The sequence below is a fragment of the Glandiceps talaboti genome, chromosome 5 (genome assembly GCF_964340395.1).
Source record: "Glandiceps talaboti chromosome 5, keGlaTala1.1, whole genome shotgun sequence".
Taxonomy (NCBI): Eukaryota; Metazoa; Hemichordata; class Enteropneusta; family Spengelidae; genus Glandiceps; species Glandiceps talaboti.
The window spans coordinates 11,834,122-11,861,604 of record NC_135553.1 but is presented as its reverse complement, the minus strand read 5'-3'; the positions used below and the strand labels follow the sequence as shown (position 1 = coordinate 11,861,604).

At 36.0% G+C, this 27,483-nt stretch overlaps 2 protein-coding genes across 2 annotated transcripts in view; one reads left to right on the top strand and one right to left on the bottom strand.

Moving 5' to 3' along the window:
• Positions 1-27,483, bottom strand: part of LOC144435696 (uncharacterized) — a 443,695-nt gene that overhangs the window by 340,860 nt on the left and 75,352 nt on the right. The gene's annotated exons all lie outside the window — the stretch shown is intronic.
• The window catches only part of LOC144435697 (uncharacterized), a 66,241-nt gene that overhangs the window by 27,431 nt on the left and 11,327 nt on the right, over positions 1-27,483 (top strand). Inside the window, exons 5-29 of the mRNA XM_078124304.1 lie at positions 909-1,026; positions 10,339-10,431; positions 10,927-10,990; positions 11,466-11,564; positions 12,267-12,410; positions 13,333-13,428; positions 14,389-14,507; positions 15,429-15,668; positions 16,392-16,475; positions 16,891-17,055; positions 17,653-17,767; positions 18,116-18,297; positions 18,747-18,868; positions 19,548-19,617; positions 20,004-20,164; positions 20,465-20,573; positions 21,209-21,412; positions 21,954-22,102; positions 22,437-22,551; positions 23,428-23,583; positions 24,178-24,326; positions 24,977-25,121; positions 25,528-25,740; positions 26,414-26,725; positions 27,296-27,448. Of these exons, the coding sequence (XP_077980430.1) occupies positions 909-1,026; positions 10,339-10,431; positions 10,927-10,990; positions 11,466-11,564; positions 12,267-12,410; positions 13,333-13,428; positions 14,389-14,507; positions 15,429-15,668; positions 16,392-16,475; positions 16,891-17,055; positions 17,653-17,767; positions 18,116-18,297; positions 18,747-18,868; positions 19,548-19,617; positions 20,004-20,164; positions 20,465-20,573; positions 21,209-21,412; positions 21,954-22,102; positions 22,437-22,551; positions 23,428-23,583; positions 24,178-24,326; positions 24,977-25,121; positions 25,528-25,740; positions 26,414-26,725; positions 27,296-27,448 (3,577 nt within the window). The remainder of the gene's footprint in view (positions 1-908; positions 1,027-10,338; positions 10,432-10,926; positions 10,991-11,465; positions 11,565-12,266; positions 12,411-13,332; positions 13,429-14,388; positions 14,508-15,428; positions 15,669-16,391; positions 16,476-16,890; positions 17,056-17,652; positions 17,768-18,115; positions 18,298-18,746; positions 18,869-19,547; positions 19,618-20,003; positions 20,165-20,464; positions 20,574-21,208; positions 21,413-21,953; positions 22,103-22,436; positions 22,552-23,427; positions 23,584-24,177; positions 24,327-24,976; positions 25,122-25,527; positions 25,741-26,413; positions 26,726-27,295; positions 27,449-27,483) is intronic.

Genomic DNA, 27,483 nt, shown 5'->3' with positions numbered 1-27,483 from the left:
GGTGTTTAAGTTTTGTTATCTTTTGCCAGTTGTCGAATGATTTAGACTAAATTTAGGTCCATATGTTATTTGTTATGAAACGTTTGATAGGAAATGTAACAAATAGTGGAAATTTTTAATACAACATATTTGAGATTGCTTACAAAATGATAAGGAAAAATCATCAATTGATGAACTTTATGTAAACCGACTGATGAAATCTGAAAATTATGTCTCCAGATATGACCTTGCCTAAGGAATGTGAAAATATATCTTGTGATATTTAATAACTTTGATGTGGTGTGTTACTTGGTAATTCATTGAGAGACAAAGAACAGGCCTATATCCCATAAATAAACTTGTATTCCTGAGAGTGCTAAAGTTTGAACTGTTGAGATCTTACAAATACTGTAGACAAAAGACAAAGATCAGAAGGAATCCAGTCTATAGTAGAGAGTTTTCTTGTACCAATATGAAGATGGTAGAAATAAAGGAGTGTATAAGCTTATGTATTTTGCACTTTACACACATGCATGCATACACACACGCACATGCAAAATACTTACAATACACAAGCACATGTATGCACATACATGTACATAACTATGGTCACATACATACATACATACATACATACATACATACATACATACATACATACATGTACGTACGTACGTACGTACGTACGTACGTACATACATACATACATACATACATACATACATACATACATACATACATACATACATACATACATACATACATACATACATACATACATACATACATACATACATACATACATACATACATACATACATACATACATACATACATACATACATACATACATACATACATACAGGCGCATGTGTATATCTAGTAGTGTTGTTGAAAACTAAATTATTATGGCAATATTTCATCTTCAGTGGTGAATCTGGTGCTGGTAAGACAGAGAATACCAAGAAAGTCATACAGTATTTGGCATACGTAGCATGTTCAGCCAAGGGTGCCAAGTCATCATCCATCACGGTACAAACTCTCCAGGTAAGGTAACCTGTCCTATACATAGAACATTTACGCCGACTCTTCATATGTTTGTTTCATGAAATGACAAACTGAGGCCATACATGTATTGTGATACTTAATGTTTACTATTTATGTTTCAGGAATTTCTCATTGATACACACAACTATACAGTGTCCATGCCTTTTGACCATCTTGTAGTTCTCGACAAGATCTATGAAATCTGAGTGCAGCCCAAATTTAGAACACCCAGGCTCCCAGTATATCAAAAATGTTGACTGCACAATACATTATAGATATAGGAGATATTGAATTTAGAAGTGAATTAAGCTATATCAAAAAAACCCTTACAAACAAACAATTCAAGAGTAACCTGTTATGTAAAGTGTGTTCCAGGGAGGTACTAACATTTGTGACAATGAATGACAAATGGCTGAAGTGTTGACAAAAGCTATCCAAATGAATGAAAGCTGCACAATTCAAAGTATTGTCTAACATGCAAACAGAGTTGAATTTGATGTCAGTTCTGATTTGGTGGAATGTTTTGTTAAATAGAATTCCAAACATATTACGCATTCAAAGTATCCTAAAGAAGGGGGAGGGGTAAAAAAAAACCAACAAAATTATAGACACAACAAAATTGTATGTTTAATTTTAAGGTATATAAACTTTGGTGTAGGAAGTTTATATAAATTATAATCTATAACACATACTTGCCATAAGATTTCAACAAATTTCCTTGGAGGGTGTTATGAACAGATGGAAATCTTTTTATGGCTATGATTAGAAAACTTTGTCTCTCTAAGTTGATGTGTAACAAGGTAACTTTGAATTGCTAAAGATAACCAGAAGACAAACAAACAAATTAGGAATGAAGATGCAAAGGTGAAAACTGACAGTATTTGCATAACTTGGCCATTTAAAAAAGAACTATAGATTGGTTTGAAAGGCATGGAGTACTTGTGTATTGTTCTACAAATAGTGTTCTCTGTCAGGGCAAGACAATACAGCTATTGTATGGCTTATCACTACATCAGTATGTACACTCTACTTTATCACTGATGCATATCACCTACAAGGGTCCAATTTGCATGATGACCCAAATCAGTCACTGACCGAAGGGGCAATCCCAAGTACAGCAAACTATAGGCAGTTGTTTATCACTGCTCGGGTTCAAGTTTAACCTCTGCACTAGTAAGATTTCCCTGAATGAATTCTTTCAGTTACAATTTTCTATTGATTTCCATTAGTTATGTGTAACAGACTAACACCTTTGTAGATATGGTCATCTAGATATGATGTTGAGTAGTCTATGTGACCTGGACTAATGCACATTTTAAGCCCTGATTAGATATAAAGTCCTTCAGTTTTGTTGTGACACTAAGTAACCTTGGAAAATTTAATACACAATGTACAGCTGAAAAGTTAGTCTATATTCTGATATATGTAAGTCTTTGATAGGATTTTGAATCACAGTATTAATTGGAAGAAAATTAGGTAATATTTGTACAGAACTACTTTCATTTACAGTCAAGAGGAGATTAGGTTGGACCATGATTGGACTCTAGTAGAAATGCCTTTGAAGTTCAGATACGTTTTACCTACTTAAACTTTCAAAGAAAATAACACTGGAGTTACAACTACTTTGACATTGCTCACCTGATGGTGCTTTCAAAATGAGGCCAAAGTTTATCATGGTGTTTTTTTGTTTTGTTTTTAGACCATGTAGTGTCCACATTTGTATTGTGACGTTGATAAGGAAGTAAAAGGGTAGAAATTTAGTAAATTGGGAAACTTGAAAAACAGAAGTAAGGAAAATATATTGAAGACAAAACTCATGTTCTTAAAATAAAAGTTAAAAATATACACAACACAATGTTCAACCCTTTAATGACTTGGTTTTTTGTAACTCAATGTAATTGTATCTTAAGTATAGGGCTTTAAAAGGGGACATGAACTGAGTTTAAAAGATATTTTTACTTGGTGAAGATATTGATATAAAACTTGGTTATGCTCTGTTGATCCATACCTTCAATGGCATTAATATTTGTGGCATTGGTCGGTATAGTTGATGCCGGCATAGTAGGGGTTTCCATGACAATTAAGTATAATATTTGTATCCTAAAATTATCTTATTGTTACATGTGATTACCAGGATTGAATTCTGCTGATAATTTATCAAGTGCAGTGATCGTGAAGTATGCTCAGTTAATAGTACACTTACTGATTCATTTGAAATCATACATGTATGCTGCAATAGCCTGGAATCCATGCGGATGGGTGTTTTGAATTCGGTATTTTGATGGGGAAATCAAAATGTTAAATTCCCCAATTGCCTGGATTCTATGCTAATGCTTCAAATGTAACCCCAAAAATGTATAAACTTGAATCTTATGCCCCTTTAATGTGAGTGTAACTGTCAGCCAAGGGATTGATATGATAGGAGCCTTTTAGTTTGCTGTACTCTACCAGGACCTGTAGGTGTATAATAGGTTTTCTTGAACCAGGGACAACTACTATTTCTACAACATAAGTCAGCAAAAATATTACATTTCTTTTGTAGTCATAAGTTTTTAAGCCACGAAACATTCCACTCTGGATTGAATAGTCGGTACCAACCCACAGAACACTGAATATTTTGAAATTTGTCACTTCAGAAGTTTTTCCGATGAATAAATAACTTTTTTTTTTCAGCTTACCAATACTAGGACAATGTTATATTTCTTCACCTCTAGAACCATTCATATAGCATCATTCCTACCCTAGAACTGTTATCCAATTTCTGATCTAAAAAAAAAAAGCTTTCGTCAACATTTTGTACCTTCTTTGCTTGGCTGGTAAAAAAAACCCCTTTCCTATTTTTCACTGTTGAAAAGGTGACTGTATTGCTTGTCAGATTGTAGTTGTGTCTCTTTGTGCAACCGTTCTATGCTTTCATGATCTCTGCCTTGTTTTCCTTCCTAACCTTGGACAAGCATATTCTCAGCCCTCTCTTTGAATGACCAGCAAAATATTACTGTAAATAGTAGCTGGACAGTTACTGATCAGTTTTCAAAAAAAAAAAAAAAAATACATGGTGGTCAGCCAGGGATGGGCTTTCTGATCCTGTTGGTACTTTGAGTTTGTCGCTGTGAAATTTTGAAAATTTCACTACATTAAAAGTTTTCTAGATACTGCCATTTTTGTCAAACTGCTTGGTGTCCCTGAAAAGACAATTTGGTTCAAACTTGCCAGTGTAAGTGCCTGAAATGGTAAGAAGTGAATTGTTCAGTTGACATGTGTTTACATTACATGTCAGAACATTGAACACCTGCTTCATAAATTAAGTCTGTATGTGGCTTTATCATGGTGCAATGAATTCCTTCAACTATTTGAAGTGTATCAATCTTCTTACAGCTTGTCTTCAGGAAAAAAAAATATTAATCTTATTCGTCCAGTGGAATGCATTTTTGACCCAGAAGAATTGTTAATTCTTATGAGGTTCTGACATAATAAACCAAAACACAAAAACAAAATTTAACTCTCTAACACAAGGGTACACTAAACTGTCAGTGTCATTTGATGGGGTTTAGTACTTGCTGTTCTCCCAGCTAAAACCTACCTTTGATGCAAAAGAATGTCAACGATGTAGGACTTCTGTCTTGAAACAAAGAAAACTTGAAATGCATCCCTGGGTACACTGCACTCATTAGATAAACATTAAGGGTGGAGGGGGGGGGGGGTTCATTTGATTGGTATACCTTGATTTTACAAAACACAAGGTTTGTCATTTGATGGATAAATCCCAATGTCATACCCACAGGAGTTAATTTCATGGGACCTGGTAACATAGGAGTGCATTTGATGGGGCCGGGTACCACAGGAGTTCATTTGATGGGGCCAGGTACATCATTTTTGCTAAAACCCACAGTGTTATCCCAAAACACTTGCCAGGTTTGAGGGATGGGGTGTTGGTATTTGATGAGTACACCCTACTATTACCCACATGGTTTCAAAAAACCCAGTCCAGCATTAAGGAAGGTGGGGTAGCATTGATGGGTGCATCATATTTTTACCCACAGGCTTTCAGGAAACGCATGCCAGGTTTGGGGGTTGGTCTTTGGTGAGGAGATACGTCACATTTTTACTGGCAGGATTTCATGTGATGGGGTCGGGTACATCATGTTTTTTAATACCCGCAGGGTTTGAGAAAACCCATCCTAGGTTTGAAACCACCATTGACAAAACACAGACAATTTTGTACTGGATCTATGGGCTGAGAATAGGCACTCCTTGGCATTTCTTCCAGCCCCATAAATGTCCTTACACAGGTGCCATATTCTGGCTACCAAAACTTATGCAGGCATGGAAACATGGCAAGGTAACTGCAGGTTTCCCCTAAATGGGTATAACTTCCTGTTACTCCACATTGAAAAAAAAAGGAGAGAACTAGATGTGGTGTGAGATGCTAACTAACTAAATGAATGAATGTGGCCTTTGTAGAACGTAATGAGCACACCGATTTGTTGCCATGATTAGTATATAGATCAGCTGCAGTTTATGCAAGCACTTTGTGATGAAAAGCACATGTTGACACACACAAAATTACCAAGTTATTTATTCATTCTTTGAATATCTTAATGCACACAAAAGGATATGATAACGAACCAAAGTACCAGCAAATTGACTTCAAATACAATCTAGTCAGGCAAATTTTCTGATAAAACTTACACGTTTGATGAATTTTCATGAAATTTTTTTTGTGTATCTCTTTGGTAGATTTTTTCAAATCAGATGATTTCTATGAAACAAAGCTCAAAATGAAATTGAGATGGGGTGGGGCGGAAGGGTTATTGAAAATTGTATACCATGTATGGTATATATATATGTTTGATATGATGTCATAGGTCATATATAGAGCCAGTTTTTGCACACATTTTGACAAACAGTTATGTCTGCTTACTAAGCTTATCAGTTTAAGTAGTGCACCAAGTCGTCTAACGTTACAGAGTTCAGGTCACAGGTTTATTTCATAAACACAGGTACCTGAATCAGTCAGTTGATAGCCCTACGTCAACACCACTCAGGCCTCTTTTATGTGGTCTCCAAGCAAACGCCTGTGTGCGTGAAATGAGTAACTGCCATAACTCTATAGGGATACAACAACAGTCAGTACACTGTTCGTTTTTTCAGTGGAACAAAGTGGTGTGGTGAAATAGGGCTGTGACCACCCTTCTCCAGTTACCCCCACTCAACTGTGCATGCATACTTGCACCGGGGAGACTTCACCTTATACTGTTAGCAGTGAAGTGATACAGATTGGTTTAAAAGAAAATAAAAGGAGTGTGAAGTTGGGGACAAAATAGGCAATAGGGAAATAGTATTGTTTCTTTTACTGGCAGTGGACTCCTAAAAAAGTAATAATGTGACCACCAATGTCGACAAAAATTAAAACTTCAACAGTAGCAGACATGACGCATTGAACAAATCTAAGGCTATGAATGGATTGGCTGCCTTCCATCCTGGGTCCCCTTCCCTATCCTTGTTCTTCCTGCATGTGGTGTATTCCTCAGTATCTGTACTGTAATAATCCAGTGAAGGCTAGACGTACGGACATAAGCAGGCTGATCCTTATGCTAAGATATATCACTGGAAGTGTTCTTCTTGAAAGGGATTAGAAGAACGCTCACTATGGCTGATCTTTCAGTCTATCTCAGCTTTCACAACTAAATCAGTTTCTCTGTATAATTTCCTGCTCTTTTCCATCATTATAATCTAATGTGTCATTTTCACCTTGCCTTGCCTTGCTTGTGGTGATGGTCAACTCACTTCATGCTTTGTAACTATGCAGTAGAGTTCTAGAAAGTTAAAGTAAACATCACTGATAGTTATTTTGGTATTACTGAGCATCATTTGATTTTTTACCATAATCCTGTCCCATCACATCACGTAACTGTCACACCAATGTCATGTTCTTATCAACGTTGTTGTTTACCTTGTCTAAATTTCAACTTACTTTCATGTGCAGGTCCTCCAAGCCAATTTCATGTTATTACCAATAACTGTCAATTCTATATTATTACCATGGCAATACTTACATTGTCTCCCATGTCAATTTCATGTTATTACCAATACTTACATTGTCTCCCATGTCAATTTCATGTTATTACCAATACTTATATTGTCTCCCATGTCAATTTCATGTTATTACCAATACTTATATTGTCTCCCATGTCAATTTCATGTTATTACCAATACTTATATTGTGTCCCATGTCAATTTCATGTTATTACTGATATACTTACACCTTCTTGTAGATGTTGACTCACATACTGACAACCGACATGTCAATTTCCTTTTTAGACTTTCAGTATTAACATGGTCTCACAGATTCTATTTGACAACTGACATAGTCTCACAGATTCTATTTCTCTAGCTATGTTAAGACTACCAATGTAAATTTCAATTCTAAAGTAGTACAACTGATATAAAACTGGATTTTAGTTCCCATTCACATTTTTATTTTGTTCTGGACTCAGTGTTGACATAAATCATAACAAAATCTTCCAATATTAGCATAGCCTTCATTTGCTCCAATCTTTCAACAGTAACCCTGAACGTTGACCATTGAAATCCTCCTTATCTAAGAAACTAAATACAATTGCAAGTTGCATACTGAAAGTTATGTCAGATCTAAACCACCCTCCATTACCTGACCTAATTTAACCCAACTCTGGGGACACAACTGTTCATATTTGTTTTTCTTATATCCAGTCAAGAATAGAGTCGACTGGGAGTTGAAATAACAAAGTGTAAACCTCCCTAACTGATTCAATTTCACTATTGAAGTAATCTCACAGATTCACTTACAAGTACTGACATAGGCTGACAGATTCACTAAGTTCTACTGACATTGTCTCACAATTTCTCACCATAACATTCATATTCATCTTCTCTCTTTGCTGCCGACCTAGTCTCTGTTCAATTACAGAGACTCCCAGGTTGTAGCAGTGAGTACACACCTCAGTAATTCATTGATTGGTTAACCAGTTGTATATGCATCAATTAATAGCTTAATTCATTACTTATATGTATCTCAATTTTGATATTGTAATAATTGGTGTTACGTAGCTTGTTGTACGATGTTTAAAATAGTAATGTAACTGTGGGGATAATATTAGATCTTTTTTTTCTTTTTTTTCTCTCTCTTTCTGCATGTTATCTTTCAATTTCTCTCTAACCCCCTTCCTTGTTGTTGTACCATCTCACCGTATCTCTGTAACTTTGTACCACTTGTCGTAAAACGACACAGAGTTCGTTAGCACTGAGTCGTCAGTCAATTGTAAGTATATAGTCGGGTTACGTATTGTATCGTATTGTATCATCGCTTACGCCGCATAATGTTATTATAGGCATTGCCGTGCGTTTGTTTGTGCTCCTTTGTTGCATAAATCAAGTATTCGTTCAGAACCCTGTAAACGTTCCTCCTTAGTTCTAGATAACTTTTTTCATTTCCAGCTTTGCAGGCTTTGCTGAGTCTGTGTTCGTTGTGTTCGATATGTTTGTTCATTGCTGTTTTTCTTTGTGACGTGCAGTGTGTTGTGTTTCTTTGTTCCCAACGTCAAGGAAAATGCAACGACAAACTTCAACTTCCCAAATATATAACCTACATGTACATACATGACTTTTAACCTCCCAATATTTTCAACATAACTAATGATGTATATATTTGTGTCATCAAATAGAGCCCAGTTAACAATGTTAATCATTTAATTTCAAAACACAACATGCATGTGTTAACAATATGCACCATGAATGTGTCACTAATTCAACAAGGCAAATTTAGAAGTAAAACAGAAAGAAAAAAAAAATAGTGCCAAAATAGCATTTTTGTCATGTTAGTGGTAGCCGTAGCAACCATTTCCTGGGTAATATAGTTAGACTTGGAGAACAAGAATCAAGATCATATATAGGATCATATCAATCCATATTTTCCCAACATTCCGACATATATATGTATCCCGTAGATCCGTGAATACATTTGCATTTTCCTTGAAGGATGAATACATTCCAAAGTTTGCTATAAAAAGAAGATAAAATTACGTTCTTTCTTCAGCCATTTTCAAAGAATTTCACAAATATTTTGCTCGAGCAGATTGGTTGGTGGTCTGAGTATATACTGAAAGATTTGTTGTGTCATTTCACCTTGTTGGTCTAGTCGTTCTGTAGGATTGCTGACTGATAAGGTGGCTTAGAGACAGTCTGAGTAATATACAGAGTAAAGTACTGCAGACCATCCACCAATCTGACAAACTATGTTCTACAATTTTATGTTTTATTGAAAATGCTTCTGTAACTGGAAGTGTGTAGAAACTACACACCCACTGCACACAGCCTTTATTGGGAGTCATCCTTCGTATACAAGTATGCACTGGGATGACATCGTACTTTAATAACTTGTATCAAAATTCTTACTGAATTTCACCTGTTTTGTAAAATTTAGTTTGATCTAGTCTGGATTCTGTGTACAAAGCAATATCAAACCTAAAACAGGAGAGAAAAAATTTAAAAAATTTGAGTCGGCCACAGTGCATGGTAGGAAGTAGGGTGCACTCTCAGTTTAGCCTAGCTGCTTGGCATGTATGACATGTTTCCACTATGCATGTGCATGAAACTTAAACAGTTTCCTTCAGTGTGACATTGTTCAAAGCAAGACAAAATATATGATAAGATCATAAAACTAGCATGTATTAATTGCATGTGTTGAAATTCAAAAATTTTGCATGTTTTTATCATTTGTTGTTTTAAGTTTATTGACGGGCATTGTATGTGAATGTCAGTTCATTGGATTATAGACATCTGGGTAGTTAGTTATCCAGATTTAGAAATTAGATTATCCTGGGGTTTTCCGGAGGAACATTGAGATGTTGTATGGTTGGTACATTGATATGATAATGATTGTGTACCATAACATACAAAAACCATTGATGGTGGGGAATGTCCCATCATAACGCTGATATTTTTGAAGGGCTTACATACAGTTCATACCTTTATCTCAACAATCTCGCCTCGTCAGATACACCATTTTCACGTACAGTGCCCAATATTTTTTGTTTGCAATGCATCATGTTTCTTTTTTAGCAATAAATATCATACGATCCAAAAGTTGCATTTTGTTGATAAGCTTGCTTTACCGTTTTTTGTTTTACTTCACTCTAGCTGTGGTGACGAGATATAGCTCCAGTTTTGCTGCTAATAGATGCTTTAGTTCACTTGCTTGTGTGTAGGTCAGCATTGTGTACGACACCGTATACTGATGATGTTATTGTTTGTGTTGATTTTTTCCATACGTAGGGTGAGCTGGAAACACAACTGTTACAAGCCAATCCTATTCTAGAAGCCTTCGGTAATGCCAAGACGGTCAAAAACGACAACTCATCAAGATTCGTAAGTTTATTATGTCATCCTTAAATTTTGATATTACAGGTTCAGTTATGATTAGGATTATAAGTCAGGTGTGAAAAACAATTGACTGCTGGAACTATCAAAAAAGTTGGAGCAGAACAAAAGATTGATTCTATGTTATCCTTACGGCACTATTGTTAAAGATATCAATAATGTGAGAACTGGGGTTTGAAGTCCTGGCCTGTTGGAAAACTAATGCTGTTTATAACTGTTTTGTATGGCCTTTGCATTGCCTAGCCTCGACTGTAAGATACCGTGTGTCATTCAGCCCTAATCGGTCACTGTATTGGTAGCTAGTCGTACAGCACAGTATCGTTTTATACAGACTATTCCTTGACAACATTCACTGTCAGACTAAGATGAACCTGTAGGTGTTTTACAAAAATATCTGATAGAGCTGATGTCTATTTTTGATATAACAATCACATGTAGAAGACAACACTTGTTTAATGTACTTTTGATATTTTCTCTTTACAGGGTAAATTTATTCGCATCAACTTTGACACATCAGGATTCATTGCTGGTGCCAGCATAGAGACATGTATCCTTTCTGTTATATTAACAATTTTATTATCATTCAAGATTATATATATTGAATAGGAACATTTCGGCTTTAATAGAAACGAAGACAATCTTAAGTTCTATTTAGAATACACATTCTTTAAATGTCCAAGTACGGAGTGCAGGATTGGAATTTATGTGGAAAATTATGTAATTGTCTGTCTGTCAGAGCTAGAGAAAAAGTTTGTCTAGAACAAAAGAACGATTCTTTGTAATCCTTACAACTTCACTGATAAGAGGAGGGTGTGTTAAATAGAGAAGAAGGGGTGTTAAATAGAGGAGGGTGTGTTAAATAGAGAAGAAGGGGTGTTAAATAGAGAAGAAGGGTGTTAAATAGAGGAGGGTGTGTTTAGTAGAGAAGAAGAAGTTTTAAATAGAGGAGGGTGTGTTACAATGCCTTCTTAGTTGTACAGACTTCGTCTCACCTATTGTATAGTTTCCTTAGCCAGGTACAGATCTTCTTGAGAAGGCCCGTGTTGTACGTCAAACACAAACAGAGAGAACTTTCCATATCTTTTACCAAGCACTCCAAGGCACTACAAGTGCACAGAAAAGTAAGTTTTGATATAACAATTTATCTCTGTTAGAAATTCAGGTGTGATCGCATCACTATGCCCATGTGATTATTTTGTTTGTGTATGCCTCAGCTAAGGGTTAAGCCAGATATAAACTTGTCATCCTTGATGATGATGGTGGTGGTGGTGCGGCGGCGGTGGTGATGGCAGCAGAAGCAGTGATAGTGGTGGTGGTGGCAGTGGTGGTGGCGGTGGCAGTGGCAGCAGTGGGGGGTGATGGCAGTGGGGATGGTGGTGGCAAAGGTGGAAGTGACAGTTAAAAAGACTTAGTGTACTAATTGTAGTAATAACTATGCTATACTTCAAAGTGTTCCATAGCTTTCCTTAGGAGAGTCCTGATTGGTGCGTAAAGAACTGCAGCAAAAAATAACATCCCATATTACAGCAAGTTGTATTCTTCAGTTGCAAACTTTGCGTCGGAGTGGGATCACAAGTTCTGCAAAAGGCAGATTTTTCCTGTAATTGACACTATAAATGAAATTTTGACTATACGCTATAGTAGTATGAACAGTGTCACTAATTTATAATTCTTATGGACTGCTTTCTGACACAAATATATCATAGACTTTCTTATCTTTAAGAATTTCTAGAAATGTTTGCCAAAAGTTGACAAGTGTAGGCTGCTTTGTCTTGATCACTGACTGACTGACTTGTTAATCTTTGTATATTGTTTTTACACAGAGGAATATTTATTTGAACCGGTAAATAACTATGTATATCTTGCAAATGGCCACATTCCTGTACCTGGTGTTGATGATAACGTTGAGTTTGCCAGTACTATCGATGCTATGAAAATCATGGGTATGAACGATGATGACGTCACATGTAAGTACAAATTCCTGCTGATGGTATGGGTGGAGATTGGAAATCAAAACGTATAAATTATGACGACAGCAAGTCAGCTATTAGGAAACTTGACACAAACTAAAAGTATGATTGTGACATGTTGATGAATGCTAGCAATGGATGTTGATGTAGTTATGCTTATAGTAGGTCAGCAAGTTTTCCTCAAGTGGTTGTACATTCAACTTCTCATTTAGTGTTTACACTATCTTATTCATTGGGTGATTGTAATCACATAACACAGTACCTTTATCACTCACTTGTGTATGTAATCTACCACATTTAATCATTTTTAGTTTGTGTCCACCAAATAGCTTACTTTATGTAGTATATAAGTTGTTGTTTTTTGAGTGAGCTTGTAAGATTATCTAAGAATATGAACATATTTGATTGATCAGCTGTTGATGGGACTTGTTATCCAGTCATAGAACTGTTCAATTAAAGTGTCATCATAACCATTTGATTTGATTGAGAACCAATCAAAATATTGGGTTTTTTATAATTAGTAAAGCTGTATATCAAGGTGCCCCATAGCTCTCCCTTTGGGAGAGTCCTGATTGGGGCATAAAGAACTGCAGCAAAAGTAAATATCCCATATTACAGCAAGTTGTATTTTTTAGTTGCAAACTTTGCGTCGGAGTGGGATTACAAATTTATCATTTTTGTGTCGATAAAAAGAGCACAAAATAAATAATGTAGGTGTGTGTGTGTGTGTATGTATGCCATTGTGTGTGTGTGTGTGTGTGTGTGTGTGTGTGTGTGTGCGTGCGTGCGTGTGTGTATCTGTGTCGGTGTTTGTGTGTATATATAAAATAAATAAAAGGTAAGTTATGTACTGAATTAATGAAATTTTGACATTTTAACTATACATAGATTAATTTATGGATTGTTTGTCCCTCTACAGCTGTAATGAAAGTGGTTTCTGCTAGCTTACTGTTTGGCAACATGACATTCAAACAAGAGAGGAACTCTGACCAGGCTACCTTGCCTGACAACACAGGTTAGTATTTTATCATATTAAACAGACCTTATAAACTTGACGTTCTTTTGATCTGTGGTAACAGCTTTGTATTCTGTGATAATTACAACTGTGGAATGAATAGCGTTGATTTTGCGTGTATGGCTAGTGCTAAGGCAGCACCAGATCTCACAATACTTACAACTGTAGAATGAATAGCGTTAACTTTGCTTGTATGGAGAATGCTAAGGCAGCACCAGATCTCACAATACTTACAACTGTAGAATGAATAGTGTTGACCTTGTATAACATAAGCTAAGAAAAGACTGTGCCTAGATAAAATTAGGTAAACACGACAAGATCAGTGATAGACAAAACAGCAGAGAATGCCTCTAGTATATAGATCATGGGGACACACTCATCAGCTTGGTTACATTTATGAAACTTACTCACACAGTAAAGTGTCTGCTTCTGCCTCATTTTGGGTCACTTTTTGACTTTTGAAGTATTAGTAAACAGTCAGTATGGATCCCTTGTGTTTTTGCTCTGATCAAATACCAACACTAGTGAAGTCATAGTATGAATATTTTTGTATTCTTGATTGGTCCACAAGCAGGCAAAGTCAACACTTTTCATTTGTTGTAACATGCTGTACATCAAGGTGTTCCATAGCTTTCCGTTAGGAAAGTCCTGATTGGTTCATAAAGAACGGCAGCTATATTAAACATCCCATATTACAGCAAGTTGTATTGTTCAGTTGCAAACCTTGCGTCGGAGTGGGATCACAAGTTCTGCAAAGAATGGTGTGTGTTTGAATTGACGACAGTTTAGGGAAGTTAGCCATATAGTATACAGTTTGAGCGATTATGTCATCAAATGAAATCTTTACTTAGGGATAGTTTGAGCCCGAAATACAGAGTAGTTATGTTTTGTTTCATGTATACATGAAGTAGAGACAGTTATGCTTTAAAATCCTCACGTTTACTTGTATTTGTATTTCAGTGGCTCAGAAAGTGTGCCGTCTGGTTGGACTGAATGTGACAGACTTTACCAAGGCTCTGTTACGACCCAAGATAAAAGTGGGAAGAGATTATGTACATAAAGCACAAACCAAAGATCAGGTAAGTCATAGGCAAATGAAATACAGTCTGTGATTGGCTTACATAAAGCCAAATTTGACTAACAGGTTTTCTTGACCAATAGACTACTAGTTTATAAACACACAAACCAAAGATCAGATAAATCATAGACATTTGGAACATTGCCATGATTGGCTTAGATAAAGGCAATTATGACCTTGATAGTTTTCTTGACCAATAGAATGCTTGTTTTTAAACCAGCTGTATATCAAGGTGTTCCATAGCTTTCCGTTAGGAGAGTCGTGATTGGTTCATAAAGAACTGCAGCAAAAGTAAATATCCCATATTACAGCAAGTTGTATTTTTTAGTTACAAACCTTGCGTCGGAGTGGGATTACAAATATTTTTTTTATGATTTCTGATTTAATTTAAACTTTCTTCACCTTGAATCGTTTCTTCGTGAATCGTTCAGTATTATGAACTTTACAGAATTTATAAATGAAGATCCTTTGGCAACAGTGGTGAATCACTGAAAGTGTTCAATTGAAAATGCGATTGCAGAATGAAAGCTTTGAACTAAAATGCTAGACACAAACTAAAACAACATTTTGATATAAGCTATTACAAGATGGTAATTATGCACACAGTAGGATAGCAGTTCTGATAGCAAGTTTTCACCAGCATTTATTATTACAGACTTCCACTATCTGCCAGGTGAAATTTTTGGGGTACTTCCAGTGTTTACACTGTATTTATGGGTGATTATATCCACAAAACTACACACAATAACAATAGTTTTAGTTTGTGTTCATCTTATTTGTTGGAAATTCAGTTTCCATGGTAATGTCTACGTATTTGTCATTCCTGTCATCGTATTGAGATTATTGTTAATAGACTTAAAATTCAGGGAGGTCAAAAATAGTTTACTTACATCTATCTGTCTATCTTGTAAATGTTCCACAGGTGGAATTTTCTACCCAAGCACTTGCCAAGGCACTCTATGAGCGCAACTTCAAGTGGATTGTATCACGTATCAACCGATCACTAGACCGAACCAAAAGACAAGGAGCATCGTTCATTGGAATCTTGGATATTGCTGGTTTTGAAATTTTCCACATGAACTCCTTTGAGCAACTGTGCATCAATTACACCAACGAGAAACTACAACAATTGTTCAATCACACTATGTTCATCCTAGAACAGGTGAGTAAAGGATTGACCAATGGAATACTAGCTTTCAGAGTATTAACCAATAGGATATTATTTTACAAACTGTTGAAAAATACTTTTCAAACTATTGACCAATAGAAAACTACTTATCAAAATTTTGACCAATAGCAAAATACTTTTCAAACCATTCACCAATAGAATACTTCTTCACAAACGATTGACCAATAGAATGCGAGTTTAAAACAGCTGTACATCAAGGTGCCCCATAGCTTTCCATAAGGAAAGTCGTGATTGGTGCATAAAGAACTGCAGCAATAGTAACTTTCCATATTACAGCAGGTTGTATTTTTTAGTTGCAAACCTTGCGTCGGAGTGGAAAGACAGATAGTATCAGTATTTCTTATTCTTTATTATTTTGATATACTGGGTTTCATTTCAGGATGTAAAATAGATGTTACAGATAACAAATTCTCAATTGATTCACCATTTATTTATTTAAAAAAAATGTGAATTGGTCATCATGCAGATGTGTATTAACCAATCAGTTTAGTTCTTCCATAAAGTCGTCTCTTTATTTTTATCAATAAACAGATGTGAATATGCTTATATGCAGATTTGGATTAGCCAATCAATTTAGTTCCTGAGTAAAGTCGTCAGTCTATTGGATAATGAATGTTGAATAGATGGGAACTAGCCATTATTTTCACATTTTGGTCTACCAACCCAAATTTTGTTTTGTTCTGTTTTTAACCACAGGAAGAGTACAAGAAAGAAGGTATTGAGTGGAAGTTTATTGACTTTGGACTTGACCTTCAACCATGCATTGACCTTATTGAGAAAGTAAGTTGTCAGCTTCTGATAATATGCAAATTATATGCAGATTGTATGTAAATTTTATAGGGGACAAGTTATATGTAAATGATATGCAAATGTCATGTAAATTGATACAATGGCTTGTCCCTGCTCATTAGATATATGAATATAATAGAATATGCCAATATAATTGAGATATACAGTATCATGTGATATGCAAACATTGTCGTTTACAACAGCAAGTCCACTAGGATAGATTGTGATTATTTTGTTATTAACTACATACCTGGATGATGAAGAACACTCATAGATACATTGTGGGTAATAATATTATGTATATACACTATCTACTAATATTACATGAAAGTTGGTTATTATCGGTGTGCTCTATACTGCAGTATTGATTGAGAGAATTATCTTTGTTTTGTTTTTTTGTTCACAGCCAATGGGCATTCTTGCCTTGTTGGATGAGGAATGCTGGTTCCCCAAAGCAACAGACAAAACATTTGTTGAGAAACTCATGAAACAACATTCCAACCATTTCAAGTTCTGCAAGCCTGATATACGTGACAAGGCTGATTTCCAGGTTATACACTACGCTGGCAAGGTTAGTTAGCCATGTTATCTTTGATAAGCCAGAGTCTTGTTATTGAAAAGACAAAAGATCGTACAGTTTGGCCACTAAGAGTGCTGTTCAAAAGCATACTATGCTTAAAATGTAAAGGCTGGGGATCCATGTTATCTTTGATAAGCCATAGTCTAGTTCTTGAAAAGACAAAAGATTGTGCAGTTTGGTCACTTGAAGTGCTGTTCAAAAGCTTGCCCACTATGCTTGAATTTGAAAGGCTTGTGGTCCTTCTTACAATTGATAAGTTATAGTCTAGTTATTTAAAAAAAACAAAAGAATGCATAGTTTTGGCCACTTGGAGTGCTGCTCAAAAGCAACTTTGAAATGGGGAGTAAGAGCCAAGATAGTTGTGTTGAGCATCATACATACAATGTTGTTTTTAAGTATTTATGTAAAGTATTTAAACTCTTTCAGAAAATAGGAAATTGCCGTTTTGATGAGGATCGTTGATAAGGACAGCTCTAAAGCTGAGTGTGATTTACTAAATTGAAGTGCTTTGTGTGTTAACTGCAACCTTTGTAAGTCAGTTGAAGATTTGAGTTTAATGAGTACGTGTATATGTATCTGATTCTGTAGGTTGATTACTGTGCTCTAAATTGGTTGTTAAAGAACATGGATCCACTCAATGAGAATGTCATACAGCTGATGCAGAACTCATCAGATCCATTCATTGTTAACATCTGGAGGGACGGTAAGTGTGGATGGACCAGAAAATGATTTGAAAACTAGTGAAAATATGTACTTTTACTCAGACCTAAGGATATTGAAAAAAACTAATTAATATGGAACTGTTGCTGAAGACCAATTGTGAAAATCATATAATATAATGTAATGAAACAAATATTTGATATTTTCAAAGTGTGCGTGTGCGTGTGCACATATATGGAAAATGTGTGCTCACATGTGCATGTATGTGTGTGCATATGTAGTGTGAAAGTGAGTGTGTAGTGAATAGAAAAAAACAGCTCGTTGACATGAAATGTTTACATTGTCTGATGTCAATACTTAAATTAATCTTTGTTGTGTTGTTTCCTGACAGCTACCATTGTTGGTATGGGAGCCACTATGAGTAATGACACAGCCTTTGGTTCTAGAACTCGTAAGGGTATGTTCCGTACAGTTAGTCAAACCTACAAGGAACAGCTCAGCAAGTTGATGGTGACACTAAGAAACACCAACCCTAACTTTGTCAGATGTATTATACCAAATCATGAAAAGAGGGTAAGGAATTTTGAAACATCTTTGGAGCAAGTCTGCGAGTGTTTTGTAATTTTATTGCAATACAGTTAAAATATGCTGAACTAAGTGAAAAGATAAACGACAGGCATTAGCCACCATCGAGCCCAACAATGTCAACTCAAGTATTGCTGTTTCATTTTGGAAAGTCACCAACAGTTGATAGTATGAAGGGAATGTATATGAATATCTACTACCCTCTGTGATCCATTACAGACTGTCTACTGCCCTCAGTGTTCAGTTGTAGTCCAATGATTGAAATCAAGTGATAATATAATGAAACCAATGATGAAAACATACACACATTTGCTTTGATAGTGTGCATGTGAAACATGACAACCATATTTGTATTCACACACACTACGACATGTACTTATTTTATATACACATGTACTCATCACCCTCCATATATTCTCATCTTGTTTACTTCATAGGCTGGCAAGATAGATGCTCACTTGGTACTAGATCAGTTGAGATGCAATGGTGTGTTGGAAGGTATCAGAATCTGTCGACAGGGCTTCCCAAATAGAATTGTCTTCCAGGAGTTCAGGCAGAGGTAAGCATGCTGCAGTCATCTAGTTTGACATTTTCCAGAGTGTTGCATTTTTTAGTGTCAAAATACATATTTGATGTATTATTTAGTGCTGTATAATATCACTATAACACCTGCATGTAAATAGAAGTTTCTAATGCTGATGAAAACAGAAAATGGCTTCACACTGCAAAAACCTTGCAAAAGAAGCTTTCTTTGCATTGAAGACTTGTGAGCTGCTTCAAGAAAATGTACGTTTGAGTTCATGAATCAACATGTGCCGGATGCACAATTTGTAAAGGTTTAAGCACTTGTGTTCTTTAGTTATGTATACTTGTTAAGCTTACTACCTGTACTGTAGTGTGAAATAAACTTTAAATGATGGAACTGAATTGAAGTATTTGGAGTATGAACACAAGAATTCTTACCAGAATTTCTTGGCTGTAATATTTGAAGAGTTCCTTGTTTAAGTAGTATATGTTTACAACAGGAGTGTTAAATTCTGTTGTTGTTGCTGTTGCTGTTGTTGTTGTTGTTGTTGTTGTTGTTGTTGTTGTTGTTGTTGTTGTTACAGGAGTGCTAAAATTCTTTCGTCGTTGTTATTGTTTCTATGCTGGCCTGGACTCCCTCGAGTTAGATTATGAACAACCTGTGTTGCTATTCAATTGTCAAGCACTGAAAATATGATTTGCTTTATTTGCAGGTATGAACTACTCACTCCTAATGTGATCCCTAAGGGTTTCATGGACGGAAGGAAATCAGTGGAGAGAATGGTAAGTCTGATTTTATCTCTAGAAATATTCCACATACTCAGTCACAGAGTTTGGACTAGAAAAAAGATGTTAACTGAAGTGATGTGTACAAATGGGATATAAAATTGATGTGCTACCACATTACAGTAGCAAACTGTCTGGTCATGATGTGAACACTTTTTGAATGTATTTGACAATTTTATATCACACGTATTATCTTTTTTGACCAGTAATGTATCATCTATTCAATTGCCATAAAATTCTGTTCATTTTGCCATAGTGATATTTTTTCTTTTCTCACCATTTTGCTTCCCACCCATGATTTGAAGCTATCAAATGTATCACAAGTAATAGATGCAAGTGAGAAAACAAGTCATGAATTTGATTTTGTGTGTTTATCTTCGTAGATCCAAGCACTTGAATTGGACCCCAACCTGTACCGTGTTGGACAGAGCAAGATCTTCTTTAGAGCTGGTGTCCTTGCACATTTAGAAGAAGAGAGAGATCTCAAACTTACAGAGATTATCGTCCTCTTCCAAGCCCAGTGCAGAGGAATGCTTGCCAGAAGGTATGACATCACTCTTGTGTTAACCTTTGACCTTTTGAAGTTCATAGACATGGTGACATCGTCCACCAGTGCAGTCATGTGTACATTCTATATTTTATATTATTAACATCACTTTGTGTTCTGAGAAGACATTGCTATATATATAATGTTGTGAACTTCCATCGATTGCCAACGAATTGTTGGCCATATTTCAGACACTGTTGAACAGCACATTAGTGTTGGGGGCTTTGTCATCCAATGCCAAAGACTTGTTTTTATGACTTTCATGTAGACTAAAATGTTACTACTTTGTTGTGTCAGGAATTACCAGAAACGTTTACAGCAACTGAGTGCCATCAGAATTATCCAGCGTAACTGTCTTGCTTACTTGAAACTGAGGAACTGGCCATGGTGGAGACTGTTTACAAAGGTATGTGTACGCCATCTTTTGGTTTACTTACATGCTATCACAAAGTAAATTGATTGTTACGTTGGTTGATATAGCAGAGGATTTGAGGAAGGGGAAATATAGAGAGGGAATGGAGATGAGGCCCAAAAAAACCAGGTGAAGGGCACATCAGGTGTGTGTGTGTGTGTGTGTGTGTGTGTGTGTGTGTGTGTGTGTGTGTAGTATAGGATAGTAGGTAAACAAGAACATTGTGTTGATGTGTGTGTTTCTATGTATGTATTTGTGCATGCATGTGTGACTGCATTTGGTTATGTGCAACAGAGTGGATAGTGGGGATAAAATACGGAAAAGGCACAACGACATGTATGTGGATGTGTGTATGAAAGAGACGGATGTGGTCAGACACACAGAAACAAACAAACAAACAAACAAACAAACACACACAGACAAACCCAGGCACACACAGAATGAGAACACACATCACTAGGTTACGATGGATATTCACTCTGTTAAGCCCTCATCAACGTAATCAGTACTTTCAGTTGACTCTATATACACATTGTAGGTTAATATGCAATATACACCAATATGTAAAATGGCAACTCTTTATCTCCTGCCATTGTTGGTATAAATCTAATTTCATGTCACTTTTGTAGGTGAAACCACTGCTACAAGTGACCAGACAGGACGAAGAAATGCATGCCAAGGAGGATGAACTGAAGAAAACTAAGGATAAGCTGGAAAAACAAGAGCAAGATTTGTCAGAACTGGAACGTAAACAACAACAACTTGTTGAAGAGAAGACTATCCTAGCTGAACAGCTACAGGCTGAAGCTGAACTCAGTGCAGAAGCTGAAGAGGTAGGCTAGAATGTTAACATTATCTGAGTACAGGTCTGCATTAACTTAACCCTGTCATTCCTAGAGACGACATTGGAATAAATAGAAACTTGATTGTAAGAACATTTTCTAAAATTTAAGAATATTACTTCATTGGGAAGTAATATTTCTTGAATTCTGGTCTAAAATAAAGTTGATCTTCTTCCAAAAATTACAGAGAAACAAGAATTTTTGTTCAAAAATTTTGTCAGGAAAGTTTCTAGTCCTGAAAGGGTTAACAGCCAGTGTTTGAATAGAATAAAAAATCTGGGCGCAAACAGCTGGTATCTGGCAGAACAATAGAAAAAGTTGGTCATGAAGACAAGAATATTCCTATTAAGTAAACCTTATGGCTCAGTGATATGATAGTAGTATTTCAAGACGGGGGATTCAGACATTGGGCTTTAAGGGTTTAGATACTAACAACTAAATTGTTTGTTCCATAAGTTAGGTCTGTGATTCAAAGTTTATCAAAGACTTATATTTGGAGTGTAACTCTCCTGTTTTGCCTCTTCTGTGATAGATGAGGATGAGACTAGCCGCTAAGAAACTAGAGTTAGAAGAAATCCTACATGATTTAGAGGCACGTATTGAAGAGGAAGAAGACAGAAATCAACAACTTGTCAACGAAAAGAAGAAAATTGTTTCGAATGTACAAGACTTAGAAGAACAGTAAGTATGCTAATATATGTCGGAAGTAGTGAACGATAAGTTTAAAATTAAAGGCCCAGTTTTGGAAAAGGATGAAAACATTAGGTGTGAAAAACAGTTGTCTAACAAAGCTATAGGAAAAAGTTGGCCCAGAACAAAAAAAAAATAATCCTGTGTAATCCTAATGGCTCCACTGATACTAATACAAGAACCTGGGATTGGAACCTCGGCCTTTAAAGACCTACTTTTGAATTATTATTAAAACCTAGGTGTGAAAAACGGTTATTGGGTAGTATAGTATAGTATGTCATTTACAGTGAATATTTGTGATTTGACTGTGTTATGTTCATTGCAGGCTAGAAGAGGAGGAACAAGCTAGACAGAAACTACAGTTAGAGAAAGTGACTGCAGATGCCAAGATAAAGAAATTAGAAGAAGATGTAGCAGTGGTTGAAGATGGCTATGCCAAGGTAAACTTGTATTTGGACTTCTTCGTCTCCCCCTTTTCTTCCAAGACATTTTTCATGAGGGCTCAGAGACTGGTAGTAAAACCTTGTGTAGTAGACTTCAGATACATCATCGTGTTGCTCCGCCTTCTTTGGCCTTTGCTGCAAAAGGGGTTGGCTGATGTGTGAGGGGTGCTCTCAGGGATTTGCCTGTGTCTGAGGGAGCCCTGTCAAGGTGTGCCATACAAACCACTTCTATATTTGCCATTTGGAGACCCGGAAGGGATTGGTATCTGTTATATGAGACAATAGAAAATAAATGAATTTGGAGCGTGGTTTGTTTTAACAAGAAAAAATCTTCAGAATTTACTGGATGGTTTGGTGTCCAACTGTCACTGTTTATATGAAGGATACTCACTGATTATTTCTAGTGATTACTGACACACCAAACTTTGATGGTCCACATAGAATGTGGTTACTCTAACCTCAGAATTTTGTCGCTCATTAGAGAATACACTAATGTAGATTAGAAATTCTACAATAGTTTTGAACAAAATGTTATTTTTAAAGTAATATATTTCGTCTCCATCACCAGGCCTTCATCAACTGTTATTGTCCACTGTTTGATGGCGTAGACTTGTTCTCTCTTTGTCAATTTGACAACCAGTGAAATCACAAATCCTTGTAATGCACCAGAATTCAGTGTTACCCTATTCCTTACTGTGTTATAACTCGGACAAAAGTAAACTTTCCAACATTTTGACAAATGACAAAAATGTTTGTTTTTGTAAAGGGATATACATTCTGGGAATACATTGTATACTTCTAATGTTGCCATTCGTCAACCCTTGCTCACATCTTAAATGTTCTGAACTTTGGATTAAATTGTTTGAACGACAGGTTACCAAGGAGAAGAAATCATTGGAAGACAGACTACATGAAGTGTCTAATCACCTAGCAGAGGAAGAAGATAAAGCCAAGTCACTCAGTAAAATGAGAGTCAAACATGAATCTCACATCCAGGACTTGGACGATAAACTCAGGAGAGAAGAAAGAGTAAGTTTGGGTTCATCTTATTTATAGTGGCTGGGTATAAAAAATTGATTTGATTTCTGACAAGTTTTGCGCTAATTTATTTTGAGGAAACTAAGTTCGAACTGAATTAAATGTTAAATATTGTGTGTTTATTTACAAGCATTTAAGTTGCAGAGTTGTTTTGTCTGTAGAGTAATGAGTTTTGAGTGGCTATAGTTATTTATCTCTTGTACGATATCATCTGAAAGAGAATAGTACATGTACTTTCTGAAGTTTAAAAATTTTCATTCCATTTGTACTAGGCATCCTTGGTTCAAATTGTTTTTTATATATGTATTTCCTGTCAAGTTGATCCCTAGGATATAGGTATTTAAGGAAAACTTGTTTATAAATATAAGTGACACAGGTGATATCACCCCTGTTTTGATCGATGTTGAGTAGGCCTTAGGTATATATGACACTGATAGACACAGTTCATAAAAGTTTACATGAATCCACAGTTTTATGCTAATAATTATAAGTTGGTGGTTTGCTCCCAAAAACAGTGTTGTGTAGTGTCGTAATTTACTTGTAACCTTACAGGAAGTGATTATTAACTTGTTTATTTGCAAACAGACACGCTCCGATCTAGAAAAGCTACGAAGAAAACTTGAAGCTGAAATAAGTGATTTAAGAGAGCAAATAGCCGAGTTAAAACAGCAAATTCACGAACTACAAGCCCAATTAGTGAGACGTGAAGGAGAACTCAATCATGCTTTAGCCAGGTAGGTAACCAAACTTTTAAGTTGATGTGATTTTTATGAATATTTGGAGGCAAGATTGAAGAACAGTGAACTGACTGCAATAAATACACATTTGTATTCAAGCTAGGGAGTTAGGATGATGGTTTGATTGGGGCTAGACCCCCTAGCATAAACCTGATTGGTATTGCGTACAGTCCTTGAACACTATATACGACACTTGTCCCTATTCGGATACCGTGGAGTGGTTTTTTTTTAAAGGAATTATAGAATTTTATGGTTTATCATTTGGGAAACAAAATGGAAGTTTTCAATTTTCGTAAGTTTATACAAAAAGGAAAGGGATGACTGTTTTTATAAGATATGCAGTTTTGACCACTTATGCAAAAGTTTGTATAATTTCTTATTTGTACTGCTATCCAGTATACCCTTAGATAAACCTCTTCCCCAAAGAGTTTCTGCCGTTCCAACCTGCGGCTTTCTTCAGACATTTGAGTCAGAAAGTGTGATCATAGCTTGTAAATTACAATGGACGACAGCTTACCATATTTGGAAGGCAACTTACCATATTTGGAAGGCAACTTACCATATTTGGAAGGCAACTTACCATATTTGGAATAAAATTTTGTGTCCTAGTTGACAGACATTGAAAATATTTCTGTGTATTATTGTAGGTGTGACGAAGAAACAGCCGCCAAAATAACTGCCCAGAAGGCACTACGAGAGTTAGAAAATCAGTTACAAGAAACACAAGAAGATTTGGACACTGAAAAAGAGGCCAGAACTAAAGCAGACAAGCACAAACGAGATCTCAGTGAGGTAAGTCACTATGTCTGGCAACTTTAAAACTGATGATTCCCACAATGCAATGTTTAGTTTGTTATAGCAGGTATGCACCAAATTGCTCAAACTTATTAAAGGGAAATGCATTTGGAGATGAAGACATTTTCATAAACTTTGGGTTGTGTAGAGTCTTTCCATGTTCCATGTTTCCATCACTAGCATAACGCTCAACTGTCGATATACTGAGTTGAAACTTATTTTGCATTCATTGTTCAGTGGAGGTCCATGCCATGGACATAATGTCGCCTCATGAAAGTCAGTAGACATGCATAATGCAACAGTTGAATATAAAATTCACAATTGTATTAGTTGATGGTAATAAGCACTTGGGAGTCAAATGCCTCAAATTATAAAAAGTTGTGTTACTTACCTTATCCATTAGGAATTGGAAGCATTGAAATCAGAATTAGAAGATTCCTTGGATACCACCGCGACTCAACAAGAATTACGAAATAAACGCGAGTCGGAGTTAACTCAACTCAAAAGAACTCTAGAGGAAGAAGGTCATTCACATGAAGTTTCAATCGCTGAAATGAGGCAGAAACACAATTCCATCGTTGACGAACTAAATGATCAGTTGGACTCAGTCAAAAGGGTATGTATCCGCTGCATGTTATCATAAATCATTTCTATGAAAGACGTTATACTTCTACTTCTACTTCTATACTGTGTAAACACCCAAAAAGGATTATCAGTAATGCTAGCAGTGTCCTTTAGGTCTCATCCGTGCTCAGGTGAGTAGGATCTATGAGATCGGTGATATCAATGCTGGAGAGGACAGATTTGAAACTGTCTGTTGTCTTTGATTGTTGAATGGACAAGTGGTGAGAGATTCCATTCTGGAAATGTCCGAGGAATAAGTGAATATTTATAACAGTTTTTCTTGGCAATGATCGATACGATGGAAGAACCAGGCACACTTCTCCTAGTAGAACGTGATGATGATTTGGGTAGTTCATCATCTTGAAAAGCAATTAGATTATTTGTAGCTTTATATAGGAAAGTTAGCCTGCTAACTGCCCTTTTCAAGTTAACAGTGTAATGTTTATAGCTAAAGACCAGTCAGATTTGTGCTGCTTTAAGTTCCTTTGTATGGATTACTGCCATAAAATTATTACGGTATTTTGTGATGAAATATCACCTCGGCAACTTACCCACCCTTGAAATCTTGTAAAAGTCAGCCTAAACATTCATCATGTCTAAAAACCATTGTAAGAGGGCGCTGTCCATTCCTTCAACATCAACATGTGGTTCCTCTCATTTCACAGGCTAAGTCTTCTATTGACAAGACAAAGCAGTCCATGGAGGCCGAGAACATTGACATGGCCAATGAAATCAAGACACTGAGTGCCGCCAAACAGGAGTCGGAACGTAAGAGGAAAGTGTTAGATTCACAGAACCAAGAGTACAGTATCCGAGTATCTGAATTAGATCGGGTCAAAGTTGAACTTCAAGACAGACTGGGCAAAGTATCCAATGAATTGGAGAATGTAACGGTACAGTTGGAAGAAGCTGAACACAAAGCAGCACAGTTTTCTAAGTCATCGTCATCGCTTGAAGCCCAATTGACAGACATACAGGTAAGACATACTTCTCCAAAGTCATGGTGGTTGTTACTGAAAGCCCTGTTTTTACAGACATATATACTTTTGATGTAATGTCCCCTTCCTTTTCTTATAACATAGACCTACTCAAAGTCATAGGTATAACTTATAAATTCCTGAGGAATTAATGTTAATCAATTGTACAATAAAGTAATGATGAACAATTATTTCAGTAAATTTGTGATATGGGGGGGGGGGGGGGGGTGTGACATCCCATGATGATTATGTTATTTGCTGGGCCAGCAATGACTATAATGAAAATAAAATGCGAAAGTCTTGGAAACCTCATATCTACATTTAGCAATAATTTTTAGCAACATTTTTTGCTGAACATTATTTTTTACTTTGTATTTCTATGTGCTTTTATACTGATGAATGGTACTATTAATTTTCAAATTTTGTGTTTTGAAATAGTTTTGGGGAATGAGTGTATTTTCGGCAAATTTGATTTCCTGGATGACGCTTTTTCAGGAATTGAATGTTACATTTTCAGAATGTTTGATATGTACTGTATTCTTTACGAACCTTTGCTGAACTTTTTGATAGGAATCTTTACATGAGGAGACTCGTCAGAAGTTGGCTCTAAGTTCCAAACTAAGACAAGCGGAAGATGAGAGAGAAAATCTACAAGACCAACTTGATGAAGAGGAGGAAGCCAGGAAAGGACTGGAGAAACAAGTGGCTTCAATGAGTTCACATGTAAGCACAAACTAAGATGTCATAATGTGACTCTG